The 14,060-nt window shown below is 67.1% G+C and overlaps 1 protein-coding gene across 1 annotated transcript; it reads left to right on the top strand.

The window, feature by feature from the left end:
- Positions 1–2,633: 2,633 nt before the first annotated feature.
- On the top strand, positions 2,634–13,348 carry LOC102935949 (myosin-binding protein C, fast-type; the record flags this gene model as incomplete). Its single annotated transcript, XM_043537594.1, has 12 exons — positions 2,634–3,202; positions 3,985–4,106; positions 4,546–4,694; positions 4,972–5,089; positions 6,004–6,052; positions 7,232–7,291; positions 9,003–9,202; positions 9,674–9,806; positions 10,733–10,857; positions 10,992–11,097; positions 11,916–12,082; positions 13,100–13,348. Coding segments are annotated over exons 1-12 (2,047 nt in total), but the record flags the coding sequence as incomplete, so codon positions are not given.
- Between the last annotated feature and the right edge of the window lie 712 nt (positions 13,349–14,060).

Here is a 14,060-nt window from a genome sequence, read left to right as displayed (position 1 = left end):
CAGTGTGCAAGGGCGCAGGGAGCATCTCTCTGTCCCACCCAGCCCCAGGGGTCTGGTTACAGGCAGGCAGGTAGCCTGAGCCTAGCGGCTCCCCCCACCTGCCAGCCAGGTCATCTGCATTTTCACTGACCATTTCCCTCTCCACCGATTGGTTCCCTGGATTCAAATTCAAACCCTTGGCAGTTACAGGAGCAGGGTCTGGATCCTGTCCCAAAGAGACACAGTCACCCCACAACAGGGTCTCGCAGCCGATATCCCGGAGAACCCCAACAACCAGCCAGCCTGACCCCTCCTGGGTCTGCACAGGGATCTGGGCAGTAGGCAGGGCGAGGGGCTTCATCCCTGGGACCCTCACCCAGCTCACCCAGCCCCTCAGCATCTGAGGCTGCACCACCCAGGGCCTGACAACAGTTCTCTCTGTCCCAGGATCTCGCCACCCCAGGAATGTCTCCCCATTGACCATCACCTTCCGCTCCCCCTGGGGGGTCCGAGGGGCCCGACCCCAGGAAACTCCACACAGGACATATAGGTTGGGACCAGGAGTGGGAGCCTGTCCACCTCCCATCCATCTGGCTGACGGAGTCTACGGCCTTGGGACCCAGCGAGGGAGCTAGACACCGGGGCTTTTCCGCAGGGTCCCCCTGGTTCAGATCTCCAGCCTGCTCAAGGCAGTGAGGTGGGCATCCACATCCCCCCACTCCTTAACCAGGGGGCAGCAATTTAGTCTCGAGGTTCCCTGCGGAACTGGCCCCCCGGGGTCTATCCCCACTCACCCCTGGGAGGTCCCCTAGGCCTCTCCGCTCCCCCACCGCCAGTTCATGCTGCGGCTGCTTCTGCAGCTCTTTCTCGGGCTCTCGCTGTCTCTCACAGTCCTCTTGCTCTCTCGGACTCAGCTCCAACCCATGCATCTCCGATCCCCGGATGGGGAACCCGATCGTGAAGACCCTCGTCTGGTCGGGGACAGGAGTCTTGGCGATGCCTGGCTACCACTCCAGCTGCTCCCAGATCCTGCGATAGCCCCATTTGGGGTCAGGAATCTGTTCCTAGAGCGGTCATCCTCCTCCAGCTGCACGATTAACTGTGCCTTGGTGAACTTTCCAATGCTCAACCCTCGCTTTCTGCACAGGGTTACAATGTCCTTCTTAAGGAAACAGTGACAGGCCGTCACTCCGCTCTTCCCACGTTGTTGTGGACTCACAAGCCTGTGTGCTCTCAGCTCCCCACGGTTTCCAGGAAGAACCCCAAGTATGCCAGCTTTTTCGAGGTCACCACCTCTTTGCCAGGGTCGAGCCGCAGACTCCTCCGCCCCTTGGACTGCTCGCTGCAATCCCCAGGGGAACCCTGTTACTGCAAAAGTCCTTCTCTCTCCCAGGGCCAAGCCGCAGGCTCCTCCACCCCTGAGCCTGCTCACTGCAGTCCCCAGGGGGACCCCATTACTGCACAGTCCTTCTCGCTGGTCACACACTCCCAGGGGTTTACCGCCCCCTGAAACCGCTCCTCTCTGAGCCTTCAGCACGCCTGGTCCTCGTCAATCCCCCTTCGTTTTACTGCTCCCCAGTCACTTACTGCAGGAAGCGCCATCCACGGGGTGCAGTACATCCCACCGCTGCCACCAGTTGTCACGGAGTCCCCGGGCGATGCTCTGGAACTGCTCCCCATGAAGCCAGTCAGGACTCTGGGGCAGTCGCCTTTCTGTGAGCAGCCTGTCTTCAGGACACACAGCTCACACAGCTTCCACCTTCCTGGGTCTGACCTCGGAGCATTCAGCATCCTCTGCCCCTCCGTGCGCTTCCCCCAGCGAGTCCGCTCAGACAGGGCTCCTGGGGAAGCCAGAGGGTCCTGCCCCCCAACTTCGCAGTCAGACTTGACTCTCAGTCGGCCAGTAAAACAGAGGTTTATTAGATGACAGGAACATGGTCTAACACAGAGCTTGTAGGTGCAGAGAACAGGACCCCTCAGCTGGGTCCATTTTGGGGGGCAGTGAGCCAGACAACCACGTCTGCCCTTCACTCCATGTCCCAGCCAGCCCCAAAACTGAAACTCCCTCCAGCCCCTCCTCCTCTGGGCTTTGTTCCTTTCCGGGGCCAGGAGGTCACCTGATTCCTTTGTTCTCCAACCCTTTAGCTCTCACCTTGCAGGGCGGAAGAGCTCAGGCCATCAGTTGCCAGGAAACAGGGTGTCGGCCATTCTCTGTGTCCAGACTCCTGCACACACCTGCCCTCTAGGGCTCTGCAATGATCATACACCCTTACCCCACCCCCTAGATACTTAAGAACTTCATAGGGGAACTGAGTCACCCCCACACTATTCAGAGGAAACATTAAGAACAGTCCCACTTCGTCACATAAGGAAATCCCACACTTCCTCCCATCGGGGGCTGGGAGGGGGGCTGGGATGGGACAGGGCTGGATACTGAGTTTCTGACTGATCCAAATCCTGGTTTCTTTTCAGAAGCCCCAGGGGAGCATCCAGCAGGTGAGCGGGTCTGAGACGGGACGCGGCCTTTGCACGCGCGCCTGGCAGGGAACATCCCCCCTCCCCGGGCCACTACATCCCAGCCCCTGGGAACCCGGCACCCAGACGCGGCCCCGTACCCCGCCACATCCCAGCCCCCGGGAACCCGGCACCCAGACATGGCCCCGTACCCCGCCACAGCCCAGCCCCCGGGAACCCGGCACCCAGACACGGCCCCGTACCCCGCCACAGCCCAGCCCCCGGGAACCCGGCACCCAGACACGGCCCCGTACCCCGCCACATCCCAGCCCCCGGGAACCTGGCACCCAGACACGGCCCCGTACCCCGCCACAGCCCAGCCCCCGGGAACCCGGCACCCAGACACGGCCCCGTACCCCGCCACATCCCAGCCCCCGGGAACCCGGCACCCAGACACGGCCCCGTACCCCGCCACATCCCAGCCCCCGGGAACCCGGCACCCAGACACGGCCCCGTACCCCGCCACAGCCCAGCCCCCGGGAACCCGGCACCCAGACACGGCCCCGTACCCCGCCACATCCCAGCCCCCGGGAACCCGGCACCCAGACGCGGCCCCGTACCCCGCCACATCCCAGCCCCCGGGAACCCGGCACCCAGACACGGCCCCGTACCCCGCCACATCCCAGCCCCCGGGAACCCGGCACCCAGACACGGCCCCGTACCCCGCCACAGCCCAGCCCCCGGGAACCCGGCACCCAGACACGGCCCCGTACCCCGCCACATCCCAGCCCCTGGGACTTCCCAGCACCCCCACAGCCCCGGCCCCCTCACTACATCCCAGCCCCGGGAACCCGGCACCCAGACACGGCCCCGTACCCCGCCACATCCCAGCCCCCGGGAACCCGGCACCCAGACACGGCCCCGTACCCCGCCACATCCCAGCCCCTGGGAACCCGGCACCCAGACACGGCCCCGTACCCCGCCACAGCCCAGCCCCCGGGAACCCGGCACCCAGACACGGCCCCGTACCCCGCCACAGCCCAGCCCCCGGGAACCCGGCACCCAGACACGGCCCCGTACCCCGCCACAGCCCAGCCCCCCGGGAACCCGGCACCCAGACACGGCCCCGTACCCCGCCACATCCCAGCCCCTGGGAACCCGGCACCCAGACATGGCCCCGTACCCCGCCACATCCCAGCCCCCGGGAACCCGGCACCCAGACACGGCCACATCCCAGCCCCTGGGACCTCCCAGCACCCCCACAGCCCCGGCCCCCTTACTACATCCCAGCCCCCAGGAACCCGGCATCCAGACACGCTCCCCCCCCGGCTACATCCCAGCCCCTGGGAACCCGGCACCCAGACATGCCCCCCACCCCCGCTACATCCCAGCCCCTGGGACCTCCCAGCACCCCCATTGCCCCGGCCCCCTCACTACATCCCAGCCCCTGGGAACCTGGCACCCAGACACGGCCCATCCCCCCCACTACATCCCAGCCCCTGGGACCTCCCAGCACCCCCACAGCCCCGGCCTCCCTCCGCTGTGCGGCAGCCCCAGGTGCCCTGTCCTGACCCCCGTCTCCCCATCTGCTGCAGACCCCAAGCCCCAGGACAAGCCGGATGAGACCCCAAGCCTGTTCCTGCAGAAGCCAGGCCCTATCCTTGTGGAGTGCGGTAGGACGCGGGGGCATCTGCCTGGGTGGGGCAGATCTCGGGGGCTCCTGGGGATGATGGGGGGCTGGGAAAGGCTCTGGCCAGAGGAGGTCAGGGGCTGGGAAAAGCTTGGGGCAGAGGGGGTTGAGGGATGGGGGAGCTCTGGCAGAGGGGGGTCAGAGGATTGGGGGGGTCACAAATCAGAGCGGATCGGGGGCTGGGAAAAGCTCTGGCCAGAGGGGGTCAGGGGATTGTGGGGGGGGGGGTGATGAAGTGGGAATGTTCTTAATGTTCCCTCTGAATACTGGGTGCGTGCCTCAGTTTCCCCTAGGCAGTTCTTAAGTATCTAGGTTCCGGCCAGAGGAGGTGGGGGCTGGCGGACTGCCTGCGGCCGGAGGAGGTGGAGGTGGGGGTGGCGGGAGGGGGGGTCGCTGACCTGCCCCCCTCCCCCCCCGCGCAGGGAAGGAGGTGGCCTTGGAGGTGCAGGTGGACGGATCCCAGCTCTCCGCCAAGCCGAGCATCAAGTGGTTCAAGGGGAAGTGGCTGGAACTCGGCATCAAGAGCGGCCTCCGGTTCCAGTTCAAGGAGACCTTCGACAAGGAGAAGAAGGTGGGGGGCTGGCTGGGGCGGGGGGCGGGGGGCTTCACAGGTGCAGGTCCAGCCCCCGCCCAATCCCCCCTAGCCCAGCCCCTCTGTCCCCCATGGGCTCTGTCTGGGCAGCCAGGCCCCGGCTGGCCTGGGGGGTCCCCTGGCTTTGTGGGTGTCCCTCTGGGTCGATCGCCCGCCAGACGCCGGGGCAGCGGCGGGGGTGGGGGGCGGGAGCAAGCCCAAGTCCCGCCCGGACGGACGGACGGACAGCATCACCCACGCACTGCCCCCCCCCCAGGTGTACACCTTCGAGCTGCGCATCGGGAAGGTGGTGATCGGGGACCGGGGCGACTATCGCTGCGAGGTGACGAGCAAGGAAAAGAGCGACACGTGCACCTTCAACATCGACGTGGAGGGTGAGCGGGGGGCAGGGACCCCCCCGGGTCAGCGACACCCCCCTCCAAACCCCCCAGGCTGGAGAGACCCCAAACCTCCCGGAGCAGGGACACTCCCTGGGTCAGGGACGCACTCCCCAGAACCCCCCCCCAGGCTGGGGAGACCCTGAACCCCCCCAGGGCAGGGACACCCCTCAGAACCCCAAACCCCCCAGAGCAGGGACAGCCCCCGGGTCAGGGACAGACCCCCATAGCTCCCCCAGGCTGGGGAGACCCCCAAAGCCCCCCAGGGCAGAGACCCCTCAGAACCCTCCGGGCTGGGGAGACACCGAACCCAGGACAGGGACAGACCCCTGGGTCAGGGACGCCCCCCAGAGTCCACCCCAGGCTGGGGAGACCCCAAAACTCCCCAGGGCAGGGACACCTCTGAGAGCACCCCCCCAAGGCTGGATGAGGCCTGAACTCCCCCCCCACCCGAGCAGGGACATGCCCCCAGAGCAGGAACACGCCCCCCCCCAGAGCTCCCCAGGCTGGGGAGACCCCCAAGTCCCTGGGAGATGGAGCCCCCTTGAAACTCCTCCCAGGCCAAGAAGACCCCCAGAAAGTCCCTGAGGCAGGGAGCCCCCCGCATACACACCCAGACCCTCCCCAGTGCCAGGACCCCCCTGCCCATGCAGACACCCCCCAGCCCAGGGGCCCCCCCCACAGACCCGCCCAGAATGGCGGAAAACCTGGTGAGCTGCTATAACTCCCCCCCCGCCCCCCGGCAGGCCATTTTGATGTGACCCACCATAATGTAGTGCCCCCCCAGCACTGGGGGTCGTGTGTCGGAGGTATGGAGGCCCGAGCAGAGGTGTATATGGGGGGGGTGGGCGGGGGCAGGGATCATGGGGGCTGGAGCAGGGTGTCATACTGTCCCCAACCCTCTTTCCCAGCCCCACGGACGGAGGAGAGTGGCAATGTGCTCCAGGCCTTCAAACGGACGTGAGTGCCGGCGCCCCAGAGCGCCCCCCAGCATCCCCCACAACCCCCCGCCAGTGCCTCCCAGCTCCCCATGGCATCCTCCACAACCCCCCCGCCAGTGCCCCCCAGCTCCCCATGGCATCCTCCACAACCCCCCGCCAGCGCCCCACAGCATCCCCCATAATTCTCCACATGCCGTGACACCCCAACAACCCCCCACCAATGCCCCACAGCATCCCCACAACTCCCCCCATGTCACGGCGTCCCCGGGCGATGCTCTGGAGCTGCCCCCTACGACCCAGCCAGGACTCTGGGGGACCCTCCTCTCTCGGAGCTGCTGTCCCCAGGGCAAGACGCTGCCCCGGCTTCCCTCTTCCTGGGGCTGACCCCAGAGCCTCCAGCCTCCCCTGCCCCACCCGGAGCTTCCCACAGCGACTCCACACAGGGGCGGGGTCCTGGGGCAGCCAGTGGGTCCTGCCCCCCGACTCCACAGTCAGACGGGACTCTCAGCCAGCCGGGGACACAGAAGGTTTATTAGCCGACAGGAGCATGGTCTAAACCAGAGCTGGGAGGTACAGAGACCAGGACCCCTCAGTCAGGTCCGTCTTGGGGGGCAGGGAGCCAGACAACCCCGTCTGCCCTTCACTCCTCGTCCCCAGCCAGCCCCCCACTGACTCCCCCTCCAGCCCCCCCCTCCTCTGGGCTTTGCCCCTTTCCCAGGCCAGGAGGGCACCGGATCCCTTAGTTCTCCAGCCCTTTCGCTCTCACCTGGCAGGGGGAAGGGCCCAGGCCATCAGCTGCCAGGAGACAGAGTGTCGCCATTTATGGACCCTGGCCCTTTGCTCTGCAACAATCACCCCCCCTTATCCCCCCACCTGGAGACTTAAGAAATGCCTAGGGGAAACTGAGGCACCCCCACAGTATTCAGAGGAAACATTAAGAACAGTCCCACTTCGTCATACCCCACCAGTGCCCCCACAGAATCCCCCACAATTCCCCCACCAGTGCCCCCCAGCTCCCCACAGCATCCCCCACTACCCCCACCAGTGCCCCACAACGTCCGCCATAACCTCCCCGCCAGTGCCCCACAACCAGTGCCCCACAGCTCCCTATAGCCAGTGCCCTGCCCTGCTCCCCACAGCGCCCCCCACTGGCCAGGCCCTGCTCCGGGGCTGGGTGAGACTCTCTTTCTCTCCGCAGTGGGGAGGGGAAGGACAAGGTGGCCGGGGAGCTGGACTTCAGTGGGTTGCTAAAGAAGAGGTAGGTGCCCCCCGTTCGGGGGAGGAGGGCAGTGTCTGTCCGTCCGTCCGTCCCTGGGGCGGGGCGCTGGGTGAGTCTGTCTGTCTGTCCGTCCCTGGGACGGGGCGCGGTGCTGGGTGGGTCTGTCCGTCCGTCCGTCCCTGGGGCGGGGCGCTGGGTGTGTCTGTCCGTCCGTCCGTTCCTGGGGCGGGGCGCTGGGTGAGTCTGTCCGTCCGTCCGTCCCTGGGGCGGGGCGCTGGGTGTGTCTGTCCGTCCGTCCGTTCCTGGGGCGGGGCGCTGGGTGGGTCTGTCCGTCCGTCCGTCCGTCCCTGGGGCGGGGCGCTGGGTGAGTCTGTCTGTCCCTGGGGCGGGGCGCTGGGTGAGTCTGTCCGTCAATCCGTCTGTCCCTGGGGCGGGGCGCTGGGTGAGTCTGTCCGTCCCTGGGGCGGGGCGCTGGGTGAGTCTGTCGGTCAATCCGTCCATCCCTGGGACGGGGCACTGGGTGGGTCTGTCTGTCTGTCCGTCCCTGGGGCGGGGCGCTGGGTGGGTCTGTCCGTCCGTCCGTCCCTGGGGCGGGGCACTGGGTGGGTCTGTCTGTCAATCTGTCCGTCCCTGGGACGGGGCGCTGGGTGGGTCTGTCTGTCTGTCCGTCCCTGGGGCGGGGCGCTGGGTGAGTCTGTCAGTCAATCTGTCCGTCCCTGGGGCGGGGCGCTGGGTGAGTCTGTCAGTCAATCTGTCCGTCCCTGGGACGGGGCGCTGGGTGGGTCTGTCTGTCTGTCCGTCCCTGGGGCGGGGCGCTGGGTGAGTCTGTCGGTCAATCCGTCCATCCCTGGGACGGGGCACTGGGTGGGTCTGTCTGTCTGTCTGTCCCTGGGACGGGGCGCTGGGTGGGTCTGTCTGTCTGTCCGTCCCTGGGGCGGGGCTCTGGGTGAGTCTGTCTGTCAATCTGTCCGTCCCTGGGACGGGGCGCTGGGTGAGTCTGTCTGTCTGTCCGTCCCTGGGGCGGGGCGCTGGGTGAGTCTGTCGGTCAATCCGTCCATCCCTGGGACGGGGCACTGGGTGGGTCTGTCTGTCTGTCTGTCCCTGGGACGGGGCGCTGGGTGGGTCTGTCTGTCCGTCCGTCCCTGGGGCGGGGCGCTGGGTGAGTCTGTCCGTCAATCCGTCTGTCCCTGGGGTGGGGCGCTGGGTGTGTCTGTCTGTCTGTCTGTCCCATGGTCCTGGGCTCTGGTCTCTGCCCCGGTCCAGCCCCAGGCTCCTGGGAGCGACCCTTGTAGTGGGCCGGCACCGCAGCCCGCCCCCCGCCCCGCCCCCCCGGTCCCAGCGGGGCAGGCCTGTGACTCCCGCAACGCCCAGCCGGGGCCAGCGCCCCCCGTCCCTCCCCAGGACTCCCTGGCGGAGTGGGAGACACTCTGTCTGGGCCAAGCCACCCCTGGGTCTCCAGCTCCGGTCCCACATCCGCCCCACACCTCAGGGTGCCCTGCTGGTAGGAGGGGATCACTCAGCTGTGGGGCGGGGGGTGTGGGGCGGTTGTGGCCCCTCTGCTGAGATCATTAATGACTCTGTTAATCCCCCCCAGCCACCAGGGGACACCCCTCGTCCCGCAAATTCAGAGGGAAACTGAGGCAGGCCTCGGCATTGTCAAAAATCAGGCCTAGTTTGTGGGTGGAGGGTTTTTTTTTTTTTCCGGCTCCACTTTGACCCCCCCCCCCCGCCCTGCCCACCCCCGCCCCAGGGAGGTGCAGGTGGAGGAGAAGAAGAAGAAGAAGAAGGATGATGAGGAGGATGCCTTCCCCCCCGAGATCTGGGAGCTGCTCAAGGGGGTGACGAAGAAGAGCGAATACGAGCGAATCGCCTTCCAGTACGGGATCACGGACCTGCGGGGCATGCTGAAACGGCTCAAGAAGGCCAAGGTGGAGGTCAAGAAGAGCGCAGGTCCGCTGGGGCGGGGGATGGGACTGGGGGGGGGCACCTGGCTGGGGTGGGGGTAGGCGGGGATCCATCTGTTCCCCAGTCTTGGTTGGCCCCCCCCCAGGAACGCCCCCCCTCAACCCTTAGGGCGGTTCCAGCCTGTCCCCTGCCCAGCTGGGTGTGTCCCAGCAATACCCCCCACCGAGCCCAGCCCCTGGGACCCCCCCCGCGACCCCCCCTGCCCCAGGGTGTCAGTGTCCTCCCAGCGCCCCCACTCCCCACGAGCCCCAGGGACCCCCCCACTGTTCCCCTGAGCCCAGCCCTGGCCCCAGTGACCCCCCCCACTGCCCCCCAAGTTCAGCCCCAGGGTCCCCCCACTGCCCCCCAGAGCCCAGCCCCAAGTTCCCCCGTGTGTCCAGCCCCTGCCAGAACCTCCCCATCCCCCCGAGACCCCCCCGCGACTCCCGCTCAGCCTCCTGCCCCGGCCCCCGGCAGCCTTCACGCGGAAGCTGGACCCCGCGTACCAGGTGGACAAGGGCAACAGGATCAAGCTGGTGGTGGAGATCAGCGACCCCGACCTGCCCATCAAGTGGTACAAGAACGGGCAGGAGATCAAACCCAGCGCCAAGTGAGCGGCCGGGCCGCGGGGGGCTGGGCTGGGGGGGCCGGGTGCTAGGCTGGGGCGTGCAGGGCTTGGGGGCACTGGGCTGGGGGCTGGGGCGGCTGGGTGCAGTGCTGGGGGGTGCTGGGCTGGGCGCTGGGGGCTGGGCTGGGGGGCCCTGGGCTGGGGGCTGGGGGGGTTGGGTGGGGCTGGGTGCTGGGGGGGCCCTGGGCTGGGGGGGGCACTGGGCTCAGGGCTGGGGCGGCTGGGTGCAGTGCTGGGGGGTGCTGGGCTGGGCACTGGGGGCTGGGCTGGGGGGCCCTGGGCTGGGGGGCTGGGGGGGCTGGGTGGGGCTGGGGGGCCCTGGGCTGGGGGGCCCTGGGCTGGGGGGGGGCACTGGGCTCAGGGCTGGGGCGGCTGGGTGCAGTGCTGGGGGGGTGCTGGGCTGGGCACTGGGGGCTGGGCTGGGGGGGGCACTGGGCTCAGGGCTGGGTGCAGTGCTGGGGGAGTGCTGGGTTGGAGGGGCTGGGTGCAGTGCTGGGGGGGTGCTGGGCTGGGTGCAGTGCTGGGGACTGGGCTGGGGGGCCCTGGGCTCAGGGCTGGGGGGGTGCTGGGCTGGAGGGGCTGGGCTCAGGGCTGGAGAGGGTGCTGGGCTGGGCACTGGGCACTGGGTGCTGGGCTGGGGGGGCACTGGGCTCAGGGCTGGGGGGCCTGAGTGCAGTGCTGGAGGGGGTGCTGGGCTGGGCGCTGGGGGCTGGGCTGCGGGGCCCTGGGCTCGGGGGGCTGGGGGGCGCTGGGCTGGGGGGCACTGGGCTCAGGGCTGGGTGCAGTGCTGGGGACTGGGCTGGGGAGCCCTGGGCTCGGGGGGCTGGGTGCAGTGCTGGGGGGGTGCTGGGGCCTGGGCTGGGGGCCGCTCCAAAGCAGGCTCCCCTCTGACCCCCCCGCCCCCCCAGGTACGTCTTTGAGAACGTGGGCAAGAAGCGAATCCTGACCATTAACAAGTGCACCCTGGCCGACGACGCGGCCTACGAGTGCGCCGTGGCGGACGAGAAATTGTTCACCGAGCTCTTCGTGAAGGGTGAGCGTGGGGGGGGACGACGGGGGATTGGCGGCGGGGGGGGGGGAGGAAGCCCTGGCGGGGGAGGGGAACAGGCTCCTCCCCCGATTCTGCCTGACCGTCCCCCGTCTGTCCGTCCGTCCGTCCGTCCGCAGAGCCGCCCGTGGTGATCACCAAGGGCCTGGACGACCATCAGGTGTTCGTGGGCGACCGGGTGGAGCTGGAGGTCGAGGTGTCCGAGGACGGAGCCCAAGTCATGTGGTAACGGGCCCGGCAGGTCCACCTGTCCGTCCGTCTGCCCCCAGCCCCGTCCGCCTGCCCGTCTGTCCGTCCGTCTGCCCCCACCCCCGTCCGTCTGCCCGTCTGTCTGCCCCCACCCCTGTCTGTCCGTCTGTCCCCACGCCCGCCCGCCCATCCATCCCCACGTCCGCCCGTCCCTACGCCCGCCCCCCGTCCGTCCGTGTGCCCCCACCCCTGCCCCCCATCTGCCCGTCTGTCTGCCCCACCCCCTCCATCTGTCCGTCCGTCTGTCCCCATGCCCACCCGCCCATCCATCCCCACGTCCACCCATCCCTACGCCCGCCCCCTGTCCGTCTGTCTGCCCCCACTCCCACCCCCCATCTGCCCATCTGTCTGCCCCCACCCCCGCCCCCCATCTGCCCGTCTGTCTGCCCCACCCCCTCCATCTGTCTGTCCGTCTGTCCCCACGCCCGCCCACCCATCCATCCCCACGTCCACCCATCCCTACGCCCGCCCCCTGTCCGTCCGTCTGCCCCCACTCCCACCCCCCATCTGCCCGTCTGCCCGTTTGTCTCCCCCTACCCCCACCCAGCCATCCGTCTGTCCCCACGTCCGCCCGCCCATCCATCCCCATGTCCGCCCGTCCCCACGCCCGCCCCTCTGTCTATCCATCTGTCCCCACACCCACATGTCCGCCCGCCCACCTGCCTGTCCGTCTGTCCCTCCGCGCCCCCAGCCCTGTCCCTAACGCCCTGTCTGCGTCCACCCCTCTCTCCGACCATCCATCCCACTCCCCCCCAACACTCTGATCTCTTCCCCCCACCCCCCCGCCGCCCCAGGATGAAGGACGGGGTGGAGCTGACCCGCGACACGGCCTTCAAGTACCGCTTCAAGAAAGACGGCAAAAAGCATTATCTGATCATCAACGAGGCCACCCTGGAGGACAGCGGCCAGTACAAGGTCATGACCAACGGGGGCCAGTCCGAGGCCGAGCTGGTGGTTGAAGGTACCGGCCGGAGGGAAGGGAGGGGGCTGGAACAGGGCGTGGGGGGGTTGGAGATGGGGCAGGCCAGGCCATGGTAGAGGCCGGGAGAGGGGTGGGTTGGGACTGTCCCAGGACCCCCCCCCCCACCGTGCCCCCTGTCACGGAGGTCATGGGCGTGGTGCTCTGGACCAGGGCCATTGTCAAGGTTGCTTCCCCACTCTGAACTCTGGGGTACAGATGTGGGGACCCGCATGAAAGACCCCCTAGGCTTATTCTTACCAGCTTAGGTTAGAAACTTCCCCAGGGTACAAGCTTTGCCTTGGCCTTGACCCCTATGGTGCTACCGCCAAGCGTCTTACACGAAGACCAGGGAAAGAGCCCACTTGGAGACGTCTTTCCCCCAAAATATCCCCCCAAGCCCTGCACCCCCTTTCCTGGGGAAGGCTTGGTAAGAATCCTCACCAATGGGTCCAGGTGAACCCAGACCCAAACCCTCGGATCTTAAGAGCAATGAAAAATCAACCAGGCTCTGAAAAGAAGAATTTTAATTAAAGAAACCCAAAGGAAATCTAAGGCATTTCTGGCTCGTTGACTTACTAACTAACAGGGGTTGTGAGGCTGCCTTCCTGATCTGTGCCCGGCAAAAGCATCACACAGACAGACAGACCCTTTGTCTCCCCCCCCTCCGGATTTGAAAGTATCTTGTCCCCTCATTGGTCATTTTGGGCCAGGTGCCAGCCAGGTTACCTGAGCTTCTTAACCCTTTACAGGTGAAAGGGTTTGCCCCTGGCCAGGAGGGATTTTATAGCCCTGTGCACAGACAGGTGGTTCCCCTTCCCTTTATATTTATGACAGCCATCAGTTGCCAGGAGACAGGGTGTCGGCATCACACCTGCCCTCTAGGACTCTGCAACAATCACCCCCCCTTATCCCATCACCTAGAGACTTAAGAAATGCACAGGGGAAACTGAGGCACCCACCCAGTACTCAGAGAAAACATTAAGAACCATCCCATTTCGTCGCCCCCCCGCCCCCCAGAAAAGCAGCTGGAGGTGCTCCAGGACATTGCGGATCTCACCGTCAAGGCGGCCGAACAAGCCGAGTTCAAGTGCGAGGTGTCGGACGAGAAGGTGACGGGCAAATGGTACAAGAACGGCGTGGAGGTCCGGCCCAGCAAGCGCATCCACATCACCCACAAGGGCAGGTGGGCACAGTTGTGGGGACGCACGCAGCGCTGGGGGGTGGGGAACAGGGGCACTACTGCGGGGAAGCTCGCAGTGCTGGAGGGTCAGGAATGGAGGCACTGCTGTGGGGAAGATTGCAGCACTGGGGGGTCAGGAATGGGGGCACTGCTGCGGGGAAGCTCGCAGTGCTGGGGGTTGGGAATTGGGGCACTGCTGCGGGGAAGCTCACAGCACTGGGGGGTCAGGAACAGGGTCACTGCTGCAGGGAAGCTTGCAGTGCTGGGGGGTGTCACGGCATCTCCAGGCGATGCTCTGGATCTGCTCCCTATGAAGCCAGGCAGGTCTTGGGGGGACGCTCCTCTCTCGGAGCTACGGCCCCCGGGGCAAGACGCTGCCCCAGCTTCCCTCTTCCTGGGGCTGACCCCGGTGCCTCCAGCCTCCCCTGCCCCACCCGGCGCTTCCCGCAGCGAGTCCGCACGGGGGGGAGGGTGGTCCTGGGGGAGCAAGGGAGCCCTGCCCCCCAACTCCGCAGCCAGCCGTGACCGTCAGCCAGCCGGGGACACAGAAGGTTTTTAGCCGACAGGAACATGGCTTAGAACAGAGCTTGTTAGCACAGAAATCAGGGACTTTCAGCACAGTCCAGCTTGGGAGTCCTGGGCCAGACGCCCTGGATTCCCCACCTCCAGTACCCCCACGCAGACCCCCAGCTTCCGGCCACCTGATCTCTGACACCCCCATTCATGCCCCTCTTCCTTCCCTTTGTCTGGCTTCCCAGGCCAAAGCTGTCACCTGGTCGCCCCCCCCCCCCACCCCCC

This window comes from Chelonia mydas, unplaced genomic scaffold (genome assembly GCF_015237465.2).
Source record: "Chelonia mydas isolate rCheMyd1 unplaced genomic scaffold, rCheMyd1.pri.v2 scaffold_112_arrow_ctg1, whole genome shotgun sequence".
NCBI classification, from domain to species: Eukaryota; Metazoa; Chordata; order Testudines; family Cheloniidae; genus Chelonia; species Chelonia mydas.
The sequence above is the reverse complement of the archived record's forward strand: the minus strand, read 5'-3'. Positions and strand labels throughout refer to the sequence as shown.